The 17,034-nt window shown below is 46.9% G+C and overlaps 1 protein-coding gene and 2 non-coding genes across 3 annotated transcripts; all 3 read left to right on the plus strand.

Annotated features, from left to right (window-relative positions):
• The first annotated feature begins 1,260 nt into the window (after positions 1 to 1,260).
• On the plus strand, positions 1,261 to 13,535 carry kpnb1 (karyopherin (importin) beta 1). Its single transcript, XM_047571689.1, has 22 exons — positions 1,261 to 1,586; positions 2,476 to 2,534; positions 4,014 to 4,196; positions 4,281 to 4,481; positions 4,631 to 4,783; positions 4,903 to 4,962; positions 5,060 to 5,149; positions 5,240 to 5,350; positions 5,435 to 5,536; positions 5,623 to 5,847; positions 6,296 to 6,487; positions 6,855 to 6,985; positions 7,779 to 7,926; positions 8,132 to 8,203; positions 8,301 to 8,445; positions 8,533 to 8,615; positions 9,467 to 9,574; positions 9,781 to 9,924; positions 10,194 to 10,299; positions 10,648 to 10,762; positions 11,765 to 11,926; positions 12,045 to 13,535. Coding segments are annotated over exons 1-22 (2,631 nt in total). The 5' UTR covers positions 1,261 to 1,546; the 3' UTR covers positions 12,046 to 13,535.
• LOC124998533 lies at positions 10,400 to 10,543 on the plus strand. Its single transcript, XR_007111073.1, has one exon. It is a non-coding gene; the product is annotated as a small nucleolar RNA SNORA79 (small nucleolar RNA).
• Positions 13,536 to 16,898: 3,363 nt separating the features above from the next.
• On the plus strand, positions 16,899 to 16,980 carry trnas-uga. The gene has a single exon. It is a non-coding gene; the product is annotated as a tRNA-Ser (tRNA).
• Positions 16,981 to 17,034: the final 54 nt, after the last annotated feature.

Here is a 17,034-nt window from a genome sequence, read left to right on the forward strand (position 1 = left end):
ACAAGATTATTCAGAAGAGTTATGATGGGAACTTGTGTTGACAGTCCACATACTTTCAGACATAGTTTATTAAAAACTCTATGGGATTTTTAACTAACCAAAAAAAAAGAAAGAAAAAAACGCAAACAAGAAACTCCAGCAGAAATATGTTTTAATTACGTTTATAACATATGTTTGATATTGATCCAGGCCTAAAAATCTCAGGAGGACAAATTACTTGGAGTTTTGGGTCGTTTTAACTGTTTTATTAAAGTATAAAAGACGTGTGATTAGTGGCGGACCGTTCTCCTTGATCTTGAATTTTTTTTTAAAGTATTTCACACAAAATTATTACAACGAAAAAGACTAAACTGAATTTAAATCAGACCGGAAGTTTTTTTTAACAAAAAAAGTCTGCCTCTGTGCTCGCGCTTGCCTGCGCGTGAGACACTGCGCGCCAAAAAGTAGCAAACGGGGCCGCGCGGAAGAGCGAAGAGAGGAGTGTCCTGCTACGTTCATGGATTCCTGGTAATCCAGAGTTGTTCCCTTTCACACGCTTACCTCGGTTAATCTTTAATTTAGTTTTTTAGTGTTATGTCACACAATTTGTCGGTTATTTTTGATTGTAGATTAAGATATTTATTGATGGTCTAGCTTTAAGCAAATTTTATTTCTGTGTCTAAAATTTTGCTCAAATTAACTTATCTAACATACCTCATATGAGCTATATAATATTCTAATAATTTAATTATCAGATATATAAAATAATATATCATTTGACTGTACATACAACATAGGAGTCAAACAATCATGTCCGTAGCGTGAATTTACAAAAGGGTTAAAATGACATGCAATTTTTTAGTGAAAATTGCAACTCAACTGCTATTCCTAATTTGTCCACTGTTTAAATCAGGGAAGTGAACAGAACACAACGCTGAGACCCAGGGCTAAACATCAGACAACAATGTTCCCAACTGCACATATTTTTCTTAAGCGATTTCTTTCTTTCTTTCTTTTTTGAAGGAAATTTTATTAAATGTAAACATTGTCTCCCGATTTAGTTTATTCTTTGCACTAAAACAAACGGAAAAATAATCTGTGGTTATCATTACTTAAATGTTATTATGCTGTTATGTTACTGGTTAGGCCCATTTGAGACCAAAATGGGCTGAACGTGGCCCTGAACTAAAATGAGTTTGACACTTCTGATATACAAGGTGTCACCGCATAATGTGCGACGGTTCCTGAAGGCAGCACGTCACCCTACGCTCGGTGCGTGATATCCTTCCGCGGCGAAGAAGCGCGCGGCCCTTTCCCTCCCGACAACACAGGATGAAAACGAGAGAAGCGACGAGTCAACACTCTGCGCCACTGCCCTTAACGCTTCCCGCACCGTCCCAGTGAAAAACACCTAGCGAGCACCGGGGGAACCTCTGCCTCCTTCACCGCTGACCGAAACCGCCCCGTGGCTGGCACCGACTGAGCTCCGTGGAAGAAATATAATCCGCCGTGGGCGCTGCGAGGCAACCGAAACTGTCGGAAGAGATCGAGGCAGCTGGAGGACGGAATGGAGCTCATCACTATCCTCGAAAAAACCGTCTCTCCGGGTGAATATTGGGTCCTGTACGCTGCGCACAATCTGCATCCGAGGCTGTTTTTTTGGGGTGGTGGCCGCGGCGAGGGTCCGCTTTCGTTAACCGGTGAAAGTTTGAAGGAGGGAGGAGGGAAATGGCTCGTTAGCTCCTCATGCTAACTAGCTGGCGTCACGGCCTGACTCTGCTGGTGACTTAGCACTCTATCCTCTATCTAACGGGCGCTAAGCGCCACTTTGTCGTGGACCGCCGGCCTCTAAAGCGCACTGTCACCTCGCAATCATGTCGATTCGGTCCCGTGGAGGTTAACGCGACAGCTGCATGTCGCCGGTTGGAGCTGCGACCCTCCCCGTGCCTCCCGTAGCCCCCTCTTTCAGCCCGGTAGCCATTAGCACGCACCATTCAAATTATCGGCCGCTCACTCTCACCCCCTCTCCTTGATAACCTCACTTTTACACCGGCCGGGTGCAGAGAAAAGCCCCCCGCGCTTGAGATCGCATGCCCGTTGCAGCTTTACACATAGTTAACGGTGTTTCGACGTGTTTCCCGTGTGTCTAAAAAACTTTATTGGCGTCGCTTGAAACGTGTCTCGCTGCTCGTGCTAACAGGTAGCGCGCTAACCCGGACTCGGGGCTAACACGCGTGTCGCAGCCTCGGCGTGTCTCTGCGGGCGCAGCCGGTGCCTCGCCGGGAATTTAAACTTTTTATTTTTATTTTGTGTAGATTATTATCGATGATCGGAGGGGGTCTGTGTCTTTTAGTGTAGGGCAGCCTCCGAGCCGGTCCAACCACCCCGATCAGGGCTCACACTAGAAGCTTCCTACTACAGCGGTGTTAGCAAAAAGCTATAATGTCAGCTAATTAGCTAACATTATATTAAATAACCTCCCCTCTCTCCCTCTAGATCGGAATGAATTGGAGGCGGCGCAGCAGTTTCTGGAGCAGGCGGCGATAGAGAACCTGGTCAGTATGGAGGTGTTTGAGGTGTTTGAGGTGCAGGGAGAGGACAGCTGGAGCCCGCCCGGCTTCTCCTCCTCTGCTGCTGCTGCTGCTGCTTCCTCCTCCTCCTCTTCTGCCCCCCTTCTCTCCCCCCCCTCCTCCCCCCTTTCCCTTCATGAACACACAGCCTGCTAGCGTTAGCACTTCGTGGAGAGGGCTACACCCGTCTGATAATGGTGAATCCTGCAGATCTGATTCAAACTGACCCAAACCAGACTCCTTTCACCTAAGATCGGATCATTAATTGATCCTAAGAGAATGATTATTATATATTTTTATAGCTGGAACCCCATTTAAAGCTGTAGTTTTCCATTTTTTAGTTGCTCCACAGTGAACTGAATATCTGAACAGGACTTGCGATGGCAGCTTGTGTGTTGAGGACAGGCTTCGGGGTGTTTCCCCGTCATCTTATGCTCTGCAGAAAATCATCAGCAGGTTAATCAATAAAAAATGGAAAATGATTAGTTGCATCAGACAACTTTTTCAGAGTTGCAGCCGTCAAGGATTGGCTCAAAGTGTCACTTTCAGTCTTTAAATGTCTTTAAACGACCCCTAAACGTGACAAGTGTAATTATTTGGCTGCCAGTGATAATTTGTTTGATTCTATTTATCGTGCTGAAGTTTAAATGTCCTTAAATGCGGCTCCCTTGTTGACCAGGAGACATGATTTACTTACGTGCAGAGATGTCACATGAATGTCCTGCCCCTCCACACTGAGCTAAGACACCAACCAGTCTTTGAGGAACCTCGGCTAACGAGACACCTCACACACACACACTGACCGTTTGACATGAGAGCGCAGTGACGACTTAATCAAGTTTCGAGGAGTGTGTTTAAACTTGCCGGTCTCCACCTTCCTCTCTACTGAAATGACATCACCACGGCAAGATGGCAGCTCCCGTATCTGCCAGCTCCTGTACGGTGACAGGAAGTGGTGACATTGACGGTCTTTTCATTCAGTCTGCGGCCTCGATCACATACGGTTAAATGCTTGACATGACGGTTATTTTAACAGGGAGGCTCCTGTCATGAGTAATTCATAACCTTCTGATGGAGAGGCGGCGTCAGGCTGCTTGTCGATTTCAATACGGAAAATACAGAATTTCTGGTGCACATTTCTTGCAGTCAGAGCCAAACATCCTAACTGAGACAGTATTATTCTCTAGTACATGAGCAGTGTGAATGATGGAACTGCAAACAGCACAGAGAAGTTTTATTCTTTGAACATTATTTGTCAGACTATAACAGATGTGTGTCGGGTGTGAGAAGTTCTGCAGAGATGGCATCACAGAGGCTGGTGGCTCAGAGAGCATGATAGGACATTTAGTGTGATGACTCAGTCTTAATGTCTGCATAAGCTTCCTGCTCTGACTGTGAAAGTCCTTCAGGACGCTACTTGCTGTGTTCGCTCACCGTCTCCTCCTCCTCCTCCTCCTCCACCAGCCCACGTTCCTGGTGGAGTTGTCCAAAGTGTTGGCGAACCCAGGGAACACGCAGGTGGCTCGAGTCGCCGCTGGTCTCCAGGTGAAGAACTCTCTGACTTCCAAAGACCCCGACGTGAAGACGCAGTACCAGCAGAGATGGCTGGCCATCGACGGCAACGCTCGGCGCGAGATCAAGAATTACGTAAGGGCTCCCAAAAAAAAAATCCTCCTCCGCCGAGTTCTCCGAAGGTTCGTCCGCGTGACGCGACTCGTCTCTGTCCGCCAGGTTTTACAGACGCTGGGCACAGAGACGTACCGGCCCAGCTCGGCCTCGCAGTGCGTCGCCGGCATCGCCTGCGCGGAGATTCCCGTCAACCAGTGGCCCGAGCTGATCCCGCAGCTGGTGGCCAACGTCACCGACCCCTCCAGCACCGAACACATGAAAGAATCCACGCTGGAGGCCATCGGGTACATCTGCCAGGACATTGTGAGTGAGCGCAACCTGCACAAGTTTATTCAAAGATCTGAGAATGTGACGTATGAGCAGTAAATCAACCTGAGACCAAAACACACAGGACGTAACTTTTAATAATAATAAAACCAACAAACCAACCTTCTTTTTGTTTTTTCCTTCAGGACCCCGAGCAGCTGCAGGAGAACGCCAACCAGATCCTGACGGCCATCATCCAAGGCATGAGGAAGGAGGAGCCCAGCAACAACGTCAAACTGGCTGCCACCAACGCTCTGCTCAACTCTCTGGAGTTCACCAAAGCCAACTTTGACAAGGAGGTACCGAGACACCGACCTCTTTAAATAAACCCGGAGTTAAATGGAGCTCACCGTAACCGTCATCCTCCAACAAGTGAAAGCGTTGAGGTTGAATCGTGTTTGTTTTGTGCCGTTTTCAGACGGAGAGACACTTCATCATGCAGGTGGTCTGCGAAGCGACGCAGTGTCCCGACACCAGGGTGAGTGTGATCACGGCCGAAGCTGAAGCGTTTCCCTTTGTGACCTCTGACCCCTCGCCGTGCTCACTGCTGTGTGTTGCCTGTGTGGTGTGTTCAGGTGCGAGTGGCGGCCTTACAGAACCTGGTGAAGATCATGTCTCTGTATTATCAGTACATGGAGACTTACATGGGACCTGCTCTGTTTGCGGTGAGAACAAACCGGGAGAGAAATCAGTTTTATATTCAGCTACAGCTCCCAGAACGGAAACTCACGTTTCGACTCCCCCTCTTCTCTCAGATCACCATCGAGGCGATGAAGAGCGACATCGACGAGGTGGCTCTGCAGGGCATCGAGTTCTGGTCCAACGTCTGCGACGAGGAGATGGACCTGGCCATCGAGGCCTCGGAGGTCGGTGAAGCTTCGCCCTTTAGTCGACCCGCCGACGGTTTGAGTCACGCTCGACTAACTCTTTTTTTGTCTTCTCCGACGAAGGCCTCGGAGCAGGGACGCCCTCCGGAGCACACCAGCAAGTTCTACGCCAAAGGGGCCCTGCAGTACCTGGTCCCCATCCTCACCCAGACCCTCACCAAACAGGTAAACCCGCGCCCGCCGGACTCCGACCCGAGTTTCCCTCCCGTCGCCGTGAATCCCTCTCACCGCGTGTGTCCCCCCCCCCGCAGGACGAGAACGACGACGACGACGACTGGAACCCCTGCAAGGCTGCGGGCGTGTGTCTGATGCTGCTGGCCACCTGCTGCGAGGACGACGTGGTTCCTCACGTGCTGCCCTTCATCAAAGAGCACATCAAAAACCCCGACTGGCGCTACAGAGACGCCTCCGTCATGGCCTTCGGATCCATCCTCGAAGGACCGGAGCTCAGCCAGCTCAAACCCCTCGTCACACAGGTGAGTCACCGGCCGACACACAAAGACAACAATCAGTTTTATGGAGAATAAAAGAATAAAAGAATCTGATAAGGTACAAGACTCTCGCCGCCTGGTTGTGCAGGACGAAATGAAACTAGGTCACATTTGAGTTTAAAATATATGATGACGGACGCAAAGATATTTGCCAGATTTTTTAAAATATTTCCTAAAATCTCCAAAACCATTAGTTTCCAAACTGAAATATCAAATAAAACATGTGTTTACACCCCTCAAAACATCAATTACAGTAGAACTTTATTGACAAACTCTTCCCGCCTCAGATCTACCGGAAACTAATAAACTAAACTAATAAAAATTCCTCTCTGTCCTGATTAAAGTGTTTGATTCTGAATATTTATAAAATAGTATTTGTAAAGTAGCACAATCACTGCTCGGTAACTCCATCTCGATGCGTTTCGTCCCGCAGGCGATGCCCACTCTCATCGAGTTGATGAAGGACCCCAGCGTGGTGGTGAGGGACACCACGGCGTGGACGGTGGGGAGGATCTGCGAGCTGCTGCCCGAAGCCGCCATCAACGAGGTTTACCTCGCGCCCCTGCTGCAGTGTCTGATCGAGGGTCTGGGAGCCGAGCCGAGGGTGGCCTCCAACGTCTGCTGGGTGAGCCGTGGGGTCCGGGGCTGAGCCGCGCTGTCGGGGACGAAACAGATCGGACACAGGGTGGACTCTTTGACTTTTAAATCCCGTGTGATCGCCAGCCTCGGCCGAAAGTCTGAAACTGTGCCTTTCTCTATTTATTCACCGTGAGGGTCCAGGTCGCACCTGTTTAAATATATTTTTAGGTCGTCTAGTTAATAATTCTTTATATGAGCAGCGAAGCTTTGCCCGACCGCTCGTCACCTTCAACCCAGTCTGTCGGACACATTCGCTGCTCGGCTGGTCCCGTCAGTACAGTTCAGATACGAGCGCGTCGCCACGGAAAGAAGCTCCCGTTCAGTCTCAGATAAGCGTCTCCTCTTCCCATCAGGCCTTCTCGTCTCTGGCCGAGGCCGCGTACGAAGCCACAGACGCTGCAGAGGAGCAGGAGGAACCCAGCACCTACTGCCTGTCCTCGTCCTTCGAGATCATCGTCCAGAAGCTGCTCGAGACCACGGACAGGTGACTGACATCTCAGCAGGGTTGGGAGTAACGCGTTACTGTAGCGCGGTGAAGGCGTTACAAAAGATGATTGTAATATTTTACTCGGTACAAATGTCAGTAACGTGCGTTGCAATAGATTTTAAACCTGTAATTAATCAAATTAATTAAGTTTTGTGGTTTTTTTATACAAATTGGAGATTAGAAGAGAAAAAAAATCTGAGCTAATGTTAACTTCCTGTTAGTGCTACATCCCTGTACCTCATGAAATAGCACAAGTAATTTAAAGGAACATCCAGTTTTCTGTAGGTGTTCGGTTACAAAATGCAGTAGTAAACTGTAGCAATATTGATTTAAATATAAATACACCTGAATATACAGTATCTCTTCCACAATATGCGTTGCACCATGAGTCATAACTGTGGGCATCATATTTTACTGTTGTTAGCGTTAGCCTAGCGTTAGCCTAGCTCAGTCTAGCTTAGTTCTGCCATTCCACCTCAGCTTCTACTGGATGCAAAGGTATTATAATACCTAACAGTTCAAAGACAGTAATAGTTATATTATAATCTAATTACTATGAATTTACGGTAGCAGGTAATAAATGATGCATAATGTTTTTGAACTTGTCCAACACTGCAACTCAGTTCATCTGATCTGGCTCTAAGTTTAGAACCTCATTGTCTCTGCGGTGTGACCACTTCCTCTTGTCAGAATAAAGCGAGAAAGTACTAAAGACAATTTCTCTCAACTGAAGAATGTTTAACGGGCGACATATCATCATATCAGAGTGTTGATGGATTGTGTTCCTCAGACCCGACGGTCACCAGAACAACCTGCGCTCGGCTGCCTACGAGGCCCTGATGGAGATCGTCAAGAACAGCGCTAAGGACTGTTACCCTGCGGTCCAGAAGACCACGCTGGTCATCATGGAGAGGCTGCAGCAGGTCCTGCAGATGGAGGTGAGACTTGGTGAAACGCAAGAAGCTAAAAACGATTCACAAAAGGAGAAGAAAAGTTAACAAATGAGATCAGTTTTCACTTGAACAGAAATGTAAACGCACCAGAGGAAAATGGGAGTTTTAACTTTGCACATGTAGCCGCTTCTTTTGAAAATATGTCTTTGTCTGCTGCTTCCTGTGTAACGATGCAACTTCCTGTCTGCAGTCCCACATCCAGAGCACCTCGGACAGAATCCAGTTCAACGACCTGCAGTCGCTGCTGTGCGCCACTCTGCAGGTGAGGCTGCGCTCACGCTCTTATTGTGAAAGATCAAGGCCGCCGCTGCCCTTTGTGTGAGCATTTCCTGTGTGTGTGTGTGTGTGTGTGTGCGCAGAACGTTCTCCGGAAGGTGCAGCACCAGGACGCCCTGCAGATTTCAGACGTAGTGATGGCGTCTCTGCTGAGGATGTTTCAGAGCACCGCCGGCTCGGGAGGCGTCCAGGAGGACGCTCTCATGGCCGTGTCCACGCTGGTCGAAGGTACGACGCCCACCTGCAGTGAGAGGACCCACCAGTGGTGGCGCTGTTGTCGGGAGGCTGAGTGTTTACTGTGGCTTTGTCTTCCAGTTCTGGGCAGCGACTTCCAGAAATACATGGAGGCCTTCAAGCCTTTCCTGGGTATCGGACTGAAGAACTACGCTGAGTATCAGGTGAGACTGACGCTGGCAGGTCTGACTCTAGAGCCACAACACAACACAAATGAATGTTTCTATGTGTTTGGTCTGTGATGATAAATCATGCACCACTCTGACTGTGATGTAAAAACAACCACGATTATCTGAGACCTCCTTTGTGATTGGCTCATCAGCTCATCTCCTCCCAACTGGTCACAGCTTTTACGCGTTTATTTTATTAGCTCTGTTCGTTTTGTTGCCTCCTTGTCTCCTCCTGTTTATTTAGTTGGGTATGTGAGTGTTTAGGTTATTAGATTATCTGATTTATTTCTAGGTAGGATTGTGATTTGTGTGAACATTCACTATTTTGTTTTGGGGCAGGGCAGCATGACGAAAATTTTTGTTTTTCTGACGAGATTTTTATTTTTTTTCCCACGTGTGATCACATGTTGCATTGTCTACTGGTTGAGAGGAATTAATGAAGCAGGTTGACAAAGGGTGGACTGTTTTACAGTGATGATGAGTAAATATTGTAGAATAATCTCACTCTAGCAGTAGAACAGGTTTGCACGGCCCCGTGTTATCACAGCCCACTGATGGAAATTTACAGTTTGGAGAATTAAACATTTATCAGGATAAAAATGAAGGAAGGGGAACAATCACGGTTTCATTTATTTAGACGTATTTATTCACATTCAAACATATTTAAACTGCAAACGTTTTCGGGGACACCATCCAAAACGGGGACTGACCCGACGTTGTGTCCTGGACGCCCCTCGATGGGGCAGAACACATGATGTCAGACCTCTACGACACAATAGGAACAAAGAGCTGGATCTGTTCAGTCGGAGCTCAGCGACACTGACGTTGGTGACGCGTTGTTGCAGGTGTGTCTGGCTGCTGTGGGCCTGGTGTGTGACCTGTGCAGAGCTCTGATGTCCAACATCCTGCCTTACTGTGACGAGATCATGCAGCTGCTGCTGGAGAACCTGGGGGTGAGCAAGTCTTTGCATGTTTCTGTCTCTGTCTCTTATTTTGCCCTTCCTTCCTTCCTTCCTTCCTCCTTAGAGACACTTGACTCTTTCACGATCAAAGTTCATCCTCGTGGTCTCATTAGTCTTGTTTTAACTCTTCCTCCTCTTGGTCCCCGTTGAGGGGACAACCTTCCTCTGGGTCAGTAAACCTCTGCCTCTGCGTTTAGAACGAGAACGTCCATCGGTCGGTCAAGCCTCAGATCCTCTCTGCGTTCGGCGACATCGCTCTGGCCATCGGAGGCGAGTTCAAGAAATACCTGGACATCGTGCTGGACACTCTGCAGCAGGCGTCCCAGGCTCAGGTGGACAAGGTGAGCACACAGGTCTCCGTCTGAACGATATTTAACGTTCAACGTTCCTGACGCTTCTTTGAAGACTTCATCATCTTTCTTCTCATGAACCGATGAGTAAAGGCTCCTCTCTTGTTCCTGTGTGTTCGGTCTGTGATGATAAATCATGCACCACTCTGACTGTGATGTAAAAAAAACAACCACAACTATCTGAGACCTCCTTTCACGCCCCGTTTTATCGTCTCCAACCGTGACGCTGTCGCACTCACGTCGCCTCTCATCCGTTTCAGACCGACTACGACATGGTGGACTACCTGAACGAGCTGAGGGAGGGCTGCCTGGAGGCCTACACCGGCATCATCCAGGGCCTGAAAGGGGACCAGGAGAACGTCCACCGTAAGACCACACACACACACACACACACACACACACCGGACACGCCTGCTGTCAATATTTAACAGCCGGGACATAAAGAACGACATAAAACAAGACCACGTGACGTCGGTTCCTCCTCCTGCCTGAAGTGAGTCAGGAGGATTTTACGACGTCGCAGAGAAACTCGGGTCTTTTTCACCCAGGAAGCTTCAGGCTTCGGCCGCTCATTAAAAAAGGCTTCCTGGTTTTGCAGGACCCAACAAACGAACAAAACCGACTCATTTATTCTGTAAAGATAAATATGTTTGAAACATCTCTTTTATTCTCACCTGCCTCTTTCTCCTCCTCCTCCTCCTCCTCCTCGAGCAGCCGATGTGATGCTGGTTCAGCCTCGGGTGGAGTTCATCCTCTCCTTCATCCATCACATAGCTGAGGATGAAGATCATTCTGACGGAGTGGTGGCAAACGCCGCCGGCCTCATCGGGTAAGGACGGGTTAAGGACGGGTTAAGGACGGGTTAAGGACGGGTTAAGGACGGGTTAAGGACGGGGACGTGATTGAGTTGAGAGTGAGAACAGGGCTGGTTATTAATCATGTTGGGGAAAACATCTGTACTTTTACCCTGCGGGGTAAACACAACTCTGCTGCACACCTCGTTCTTGTTTCATGTCAGTGAAGCCTAACACGTGCGCCCCCTGGTGGTGGGCCGACTACTGCTTGAGAAAGTGCTTGATTAGGTGCAGCAGAGCCCACGTTTTAAATGTAAATATCACCGATGATCAGTTATTTGATCGTAGCGGCCAGAGTTGTCGTTTAAAATTTGATTAATTGTACAGCCCCAGTTGAGACTGAAAATTAAAATGTCAAGTTCTACCATCAGATCCACTTTAACACTTTACAACTTGAGTCACAGATCAGAGAGTATGATGGTAAGATTCAATCAGAGCGTTGATGATCGTTACTTATCTGCGTTTGGTCTGTGAAGAGAAATCATGCACCACACTGACCGTGTGATTATAACAAACCACAACCTCTGAGACCAACGCAGCCTGTGGAAGCTGATTGATGGAAGATGAATCCGTTTTAGTCTGTTGATATTTGTTCACTTGTTTCCGTCTTTTGCTGATCAGTGACTCCTTTTAGTTCCAGCGCCACATACAGCCCAGTTTGATCCCAACTGGGTCAGACCAGTTTCACATTGGCCTGTTAACCTATAAATAACAACAACTTTTTAATGTTTCCCATTGTTTTAGTCAAAAAATGTACATCGTGAAAGTGTTTACACTTAACAAACTGCAGCATAGACGACGGTAACAAGTTGGGCCACGCCCCCGTTTGGGTGAAAACAAACCACTCGCGGTAACGGGCCACTTTTATCCCACGGGCCACACGTTTGTCATTTAGAAGCTGTCACATCAGTCAGTTCATCTGGTTTGGAGCAAAGCTCAGCCAATAACCACTCGTTTTCCGTCGTGTGTCTCCTCAGCGACCTGTGCACGGCGTTCGGTAAAGACGTGATGAAGATGGTGGAGGTTCGTCCGCTCATCAACGACCTGCTGACGGAGGGCCGGCGCTCCAAAACCAACAAGACCAAGACGCTGGCCACCTGGGCCACCAAGGAGCTGCGCAAGCTCAAGAGTCAGGCCTGGTGAGAGACACGCGCGCACGTCCGACATCAGCGAGGAGTCGCTGACGGACGAACGACCCCAAAAAAAGTCAAATCTTGTCCTGCTCACCATCTGCTTCTGTCCTCCTGTCCTTCCTAGATTGCTGACGGTCGGGGAAAAGAGAGAGTGAGATTAGAGAGATCGACATCAGTGAACAATGAGGACAAATCGCCCCACTGGAATGAACTCTTGTCTTTGTGGCGATCGTTCGGTCGGAGCAGAAGAAGAAATGAGAGGAAGTGAGATGAGTGTCTGTGTGTGAGAGAGAGAGAGAGAGAGAGACGTGTGAGCGAGCGAGAGATGATGACATCACCACCTTCAGTTCCAGCAGGCGACGACTCCCCCCTTCCTCCTCCCCCCCTCCTCCTGGACTGCCTGTGGACTGGACTCTGACTCCCCCCCCTGAACCCCCTTCCTCCCCCCCTTTAAAGAAGCAAGCCTCTCCCTCGAGCCCTCCCCCTCCTCCTCCTCCCGGAATCCACCTCTCTCGCTGTTATAGCTGGGCTCTCCTACGACATCGCAATGACGTCACAGACCCGCCGCCGCCCTCCCTTTCCTGGGAGACGTGGGGGGAGGAGGGGAAACGGATTAAAAACTCGACAAGAAAACAAAAAGACTTTAGTGAATGAGATGAAGTGAGCGGACTGTGTGGACTTCTTCTGTGGAAAAAAACTTTAGATTTTCGTTGCTCTTATTTTTCTTCTTCTTCTGAGCACTAAAACAGCGAAGGAGACGTGACGGACGGACGGACAGACTCCTCCGCCGCTCCGTCTTCAGCGTTATGCTCTTATCCAAACAGCAGCACTAAATTCCTACAAAGTAAAAAGAATCCTGAGGAGCGAGTGCCAAACGGAAGATCAGACGAAGCTGGGCCCTGAAAGCGAGCGCCGCGAGCTGCTTCGGTTTTTTGGTTTGGGAAAGGGTCACTCACCGTTTTTGCTTGTTTAAAAAGATTTCAGAGAATTGAAGACGTTTGTATGAGGTTATATTTTTCCATTGCTATAATGAATACAAAGTGAAAACAATAAAATGATATGAAACATTCCCCGAGCAGTTCTGGTGGTTTTGCTCTTGTTGGACTGAAACGTTTGGGACTCTGCTGACTGGAAGCTGAACTGTTGGTTTGTTTACTCGACGCCACAAAGAACCATGATTTTTTTTTTTTCCTTTTTCTTTTTTTTTTTCCTTTTTTTTTTTTTTAACTCTTCATGGCTCGTTTGGCGGCGGCAGCTCGGCGAGTCGCTGCCAGACAAGTTTCTGTCGGATGCTGAGTTTGAAGTTGGTGTGAAAATCACAGCTGACGCGAAGCTTAGAGCACGCTCTGTGTCGCCTCTGCTCCACAACCGGACCTCTTCCCTTTCAGCAACAATCAGACGCCTGAAAACATTTACACTCACCGGGGGGCTGAAAGGGAAGCGGCTCCTGCTCTGGAGGGCTTTTATTTTGTAGAGGCGCGGCAGCTGTAGGGACTTTTTCTGTGTTGACATGATGGCAACTCGATTATTTCTGAATTGTGAATCATTTAAAGCCAATCTGCTTTTTATTTCATATTCAACTTTAGTGAACTAATAAAGTCTATATTGTACTGAACATCTGCTGCTGCTTCTTCAGTCTGACAGCCGGCTACTTTTTGCAGGAAGTTTAGAAAATAAAAGCCTCTGGAAGTAATGATGGAAAAGTGAAGATGGTCAGATATAAAGGTAGCTATAATTCATATAAATATCAGCTGTCAAATGTTTGGATTTATTCTGAAGTTGTAATTTCTACAGTGTAGAATCAAACTGAAGACATCAACAGTGAAACGACGAGCACTGATTTGTGTAGTGATCGGTAAACTGATCTAAATCTTTGGGGGGTGGAAGGAGGCCCTCATATTGACTCTGGGCTCAACTCCAACCACCTGAACTGGGTTACGTTCCATCTTTCCATCTCAGACAGCCTCACAGAGTCTGGATGTCCAGCTGAAATGTATTGATGGGCAGAAGGAACTCTTAATTTCCTGTGGCTGTCGTCATTAGAGATCCTTTAATCACAGAAGACATTTGATGAAATGTTCTGCACTGACTGACGTTAAAGTCATGATGGATCGTTACTTCTCTTCCTGACGTAACATGGTACTAATATAGTAGTAGCTGAATAGAGCCGTTAGCTGTAAACCAGGGTTTTTTAACCTTTTTGACTGCTGGGCCCAATTTTCCCAGTACAAAGTTCAAACATAAACACTTTCATTTGAATTGATCTGAGTCTTGGTTTGATTTGTAACCAATATCTAAATCAAGTGAAGTAAATTATGAAATAAACATTTATACTGTGTATGTAAACCTGCACATACAACACTAAGGCTAGCAATTCTAACAAATTAAGAACAAGCATAAAGGCTCATGGCCTTAGAGTTTGATACAAGTTCAAAAAAACTGAAGAGAATTTTTGATAAAACATTTGTGGAAATAAAAATAAATATTCAAAATAAAAGTTTCAAATTAAATAAATGAACTGTAAATACAGGACTCCAGACTGCCCCTAAATGCTTGTATTTTGCCCCTAAAATTTGAGACAGTACGAGTAACTTTTCCATCTACTCGAGCACGTGCGACCGGTAAATTTGCAGATTTCTTAAAAATGATTAAATATTTTTTTGTTGCTGACAAACTTCTGCTCCGCACTTCAGCCCAGTAGTTGGCGGTAAGGCATCAAGTGAGCCACCATTAACTCCAATATGCCGATATGTGTGTGAAGACACCGACGTGGGTCGATCCGGGTTTTTCGCTCGATGTGAAAGGGTCAATGACTGGGCAACCGACCCGAGATTTAATCGGCTCGGTTCAAAGCGGCTTCGATGTGAACAGGAATGTCGCGTCGACCCGGGTTTTCGCTCTGCCTGTTACATTTCGACTCGACGGCCTGACAGACTGTATCATTGTACAAGCTTGAGCTCAAAAACAAGTGTTGGTCTACTCCCATAAAGACCGATCTCTGATGGGCAGAGATCTTTGTTCATTTTTTCAATCAAACAAATCAAATGTGTTGTTACCTGATCGTTAATGGAAGCGCATGGGCGAACGGCGACTGTGTTTATATACAGCTTGTATAGCAATCTCCCACACGTTTTTAACGATCATGGCAGCACCCTGCATCCAGGAAAAGAGGAGATTTGGCGGCAGATATCGAGCTCTGTGCGGGACACAGTGATTTATTCTAATATCAGCAGTCCTTTGAAAGAGCCTGGGTTTAACCGGTCCATTCTTCAGGTCATCAACAAACTAAAAGCGTTAAAACAAGGCTGTCCATTGTTTACCTGCGATGTACCCGATGACATATGAGGGAGAAAGAAACAGGCATGCAGCTCTCAATGCGGGAGGGAGCTTCAGCTCAAAAACAGCGCAAAAGTTTTGGTCTACTCCCATAAAGATCGATCCCTGAAGCGCATTTTTTTTTTAAACCAAACAAATCAAATGTATTGTTACACGTTCATTATTGGAAGCGCATCGGTGAATCCCTATGTCATGTTTGGGAAATTGCACTAATAGGGGAATGCATGAGCGACTGTGTTTGTACAGCGATATCCCACACTTTTTTAATGATCACATATCACGGCCACCGGCAAGACCATGAGATCTGCTAAATGCATCCGAGGAGAAGAGGAGATACGGTGGCAAATATCGGGCACAGTTCAGAACACAGTGATTTATTCTAATATCAGCAGCATTTTGAAAGAGCGGGGGTTTGACCGGTCCATTCTTCAGGTCATCAACAAACTGAAAGCCTTAAATAAATACACCATGTCCCCCCTTGTTGGTCTGCAATGTACCGTGCTTAAATGTATAATGATGACGTTATCGCGAGAACATATAAGAGGGGAAAAACAGACGTGCAGCTCTCGGGAGTGGGAGGTCTGACCCGGGACTTCTGACGATGTGAAAGACCGGGATTTTCGATGTGAAAGGAGTTCACCGCTGTTGAATAAGTCCTTGAACAAGTAGTGTGTGGTTCCAGCGCATACAAACGACATTACCCAAACTGTCGCGCGCAAAGCCATCTCCAGGTCACGTAAACCCGACCAATTAAATACAGTGGCGGCCAATAGAGGGCGCTAGGGCACCGCCCCACCACTCAACACACACCGCATTACCTTAAATAAGACATTAAAATGTATATATATATATATTTTAGATGTGCAATATAAATATTTTATAATTAAAGATGAGTAAAGTTGTTTCGTTCATGGACGTTGTCTGATTGGTGACGTATTTATCGCGTGTAAATTTGGCCTTTGGAGATTGTCATCACTATCATTTTCATGTTTTCTTTAAAAAAAAAAAAATCTCCATTACTGACCTTTTCGCAACAGTCGCTTATCGCAGCGTGTTAAACAACTGGCTGTCGCCTCACTGCCACCAAGCGGAGGGAAGCTGCATTGCGGCCCACAGATGCAGACCTGATTTTTTTTGCGGCCCATTAGGTGGCGCTCGCGGCCAACAAATGGGCCGCTGCTTAAGAATCACGGCTGTAAACCATCGCTACCCAGACACAGCACAACTAATGGTCTCATTAAGAAGGAAGTACCAGGTAACTTCTGATGACACTCCCCAGGTAATGGAAGGAATCTGAGGAATCTGACACACCACCCTGTTAAATAGTTTGTGCCCCATGCTTTGTTCAAAAAAAAAAAAATAAAGACAAGCCCTAAAAGAGTTCTAACGTTGCACTTATTGTGTCTTTATAATGTGATAATCCCAGTTGTTCATACGCATGGATGTGTGTTTAGTGACAGTATGTAATTAAGTAAATCAGAATAGGCTATAGTCCAAATAACTATAACGCATAGGTACAGCTTCTGTGTGTGCTCTTTCTCTGGTGGCCGTAAATCCAACGACAACATTTCAAGAAATATTTTAGTCATTTAAATAATTTTTCAGTGTTAACTACGTCATCACACCGGCTGTTTTATCAGATGCTGTGATGGCCGAGTGGTTAAGGCGTTGGACTTGAAATCCAATGGGGTTTCCCCGCGCAGGTTCGAACCCTGCTCGCAGCGAAAATTTATGTTTCGAAATTTAATTTTTTTTTTTTTTTTTTTTTTTTGGGAGTC

The sequence above is a fragment of the Mugil cephalus genome, chromosome 20, assembly GCF_022458985.1.
Source record: "Mugil cephalus isolate CIBA_MC_2020 chromosome 20, CIBA_Mcephalus_1.1, whole genome shotgun sequence".
NCBI classification, from domain to species: domain Eukaryota; kingdom Metazoa; phylum Chordata; class Actinopteri; order Mugiliformes; family Mugilidae; genus Mugil; species Mugil cephalus.

Bases quoted from the DNA above. Each gene is read 5' to 3' on its own strand.
- kpnb1 (XM_047571689.1), top strand. From the start codon at position 1,547: ATGGAGCTCATCACTATCCTCGAAAAAACCGTCTCTCCGG. The intron at 4,482-4,630 runs GTGAGTGAGCGC...TTTTTCCTTCAG, and splicing joins GGTACATCTGCCAGGACATT to GACCCCGAGCAGCTGCAGGA. The intron at 8,446-8,532 runs GTACGACGCCCA...TTTGTCTTCCAG, and splicing joins CGTGTCCACGCTGGTCGAAG to TTCTGGGCAGCGACTTCCAG.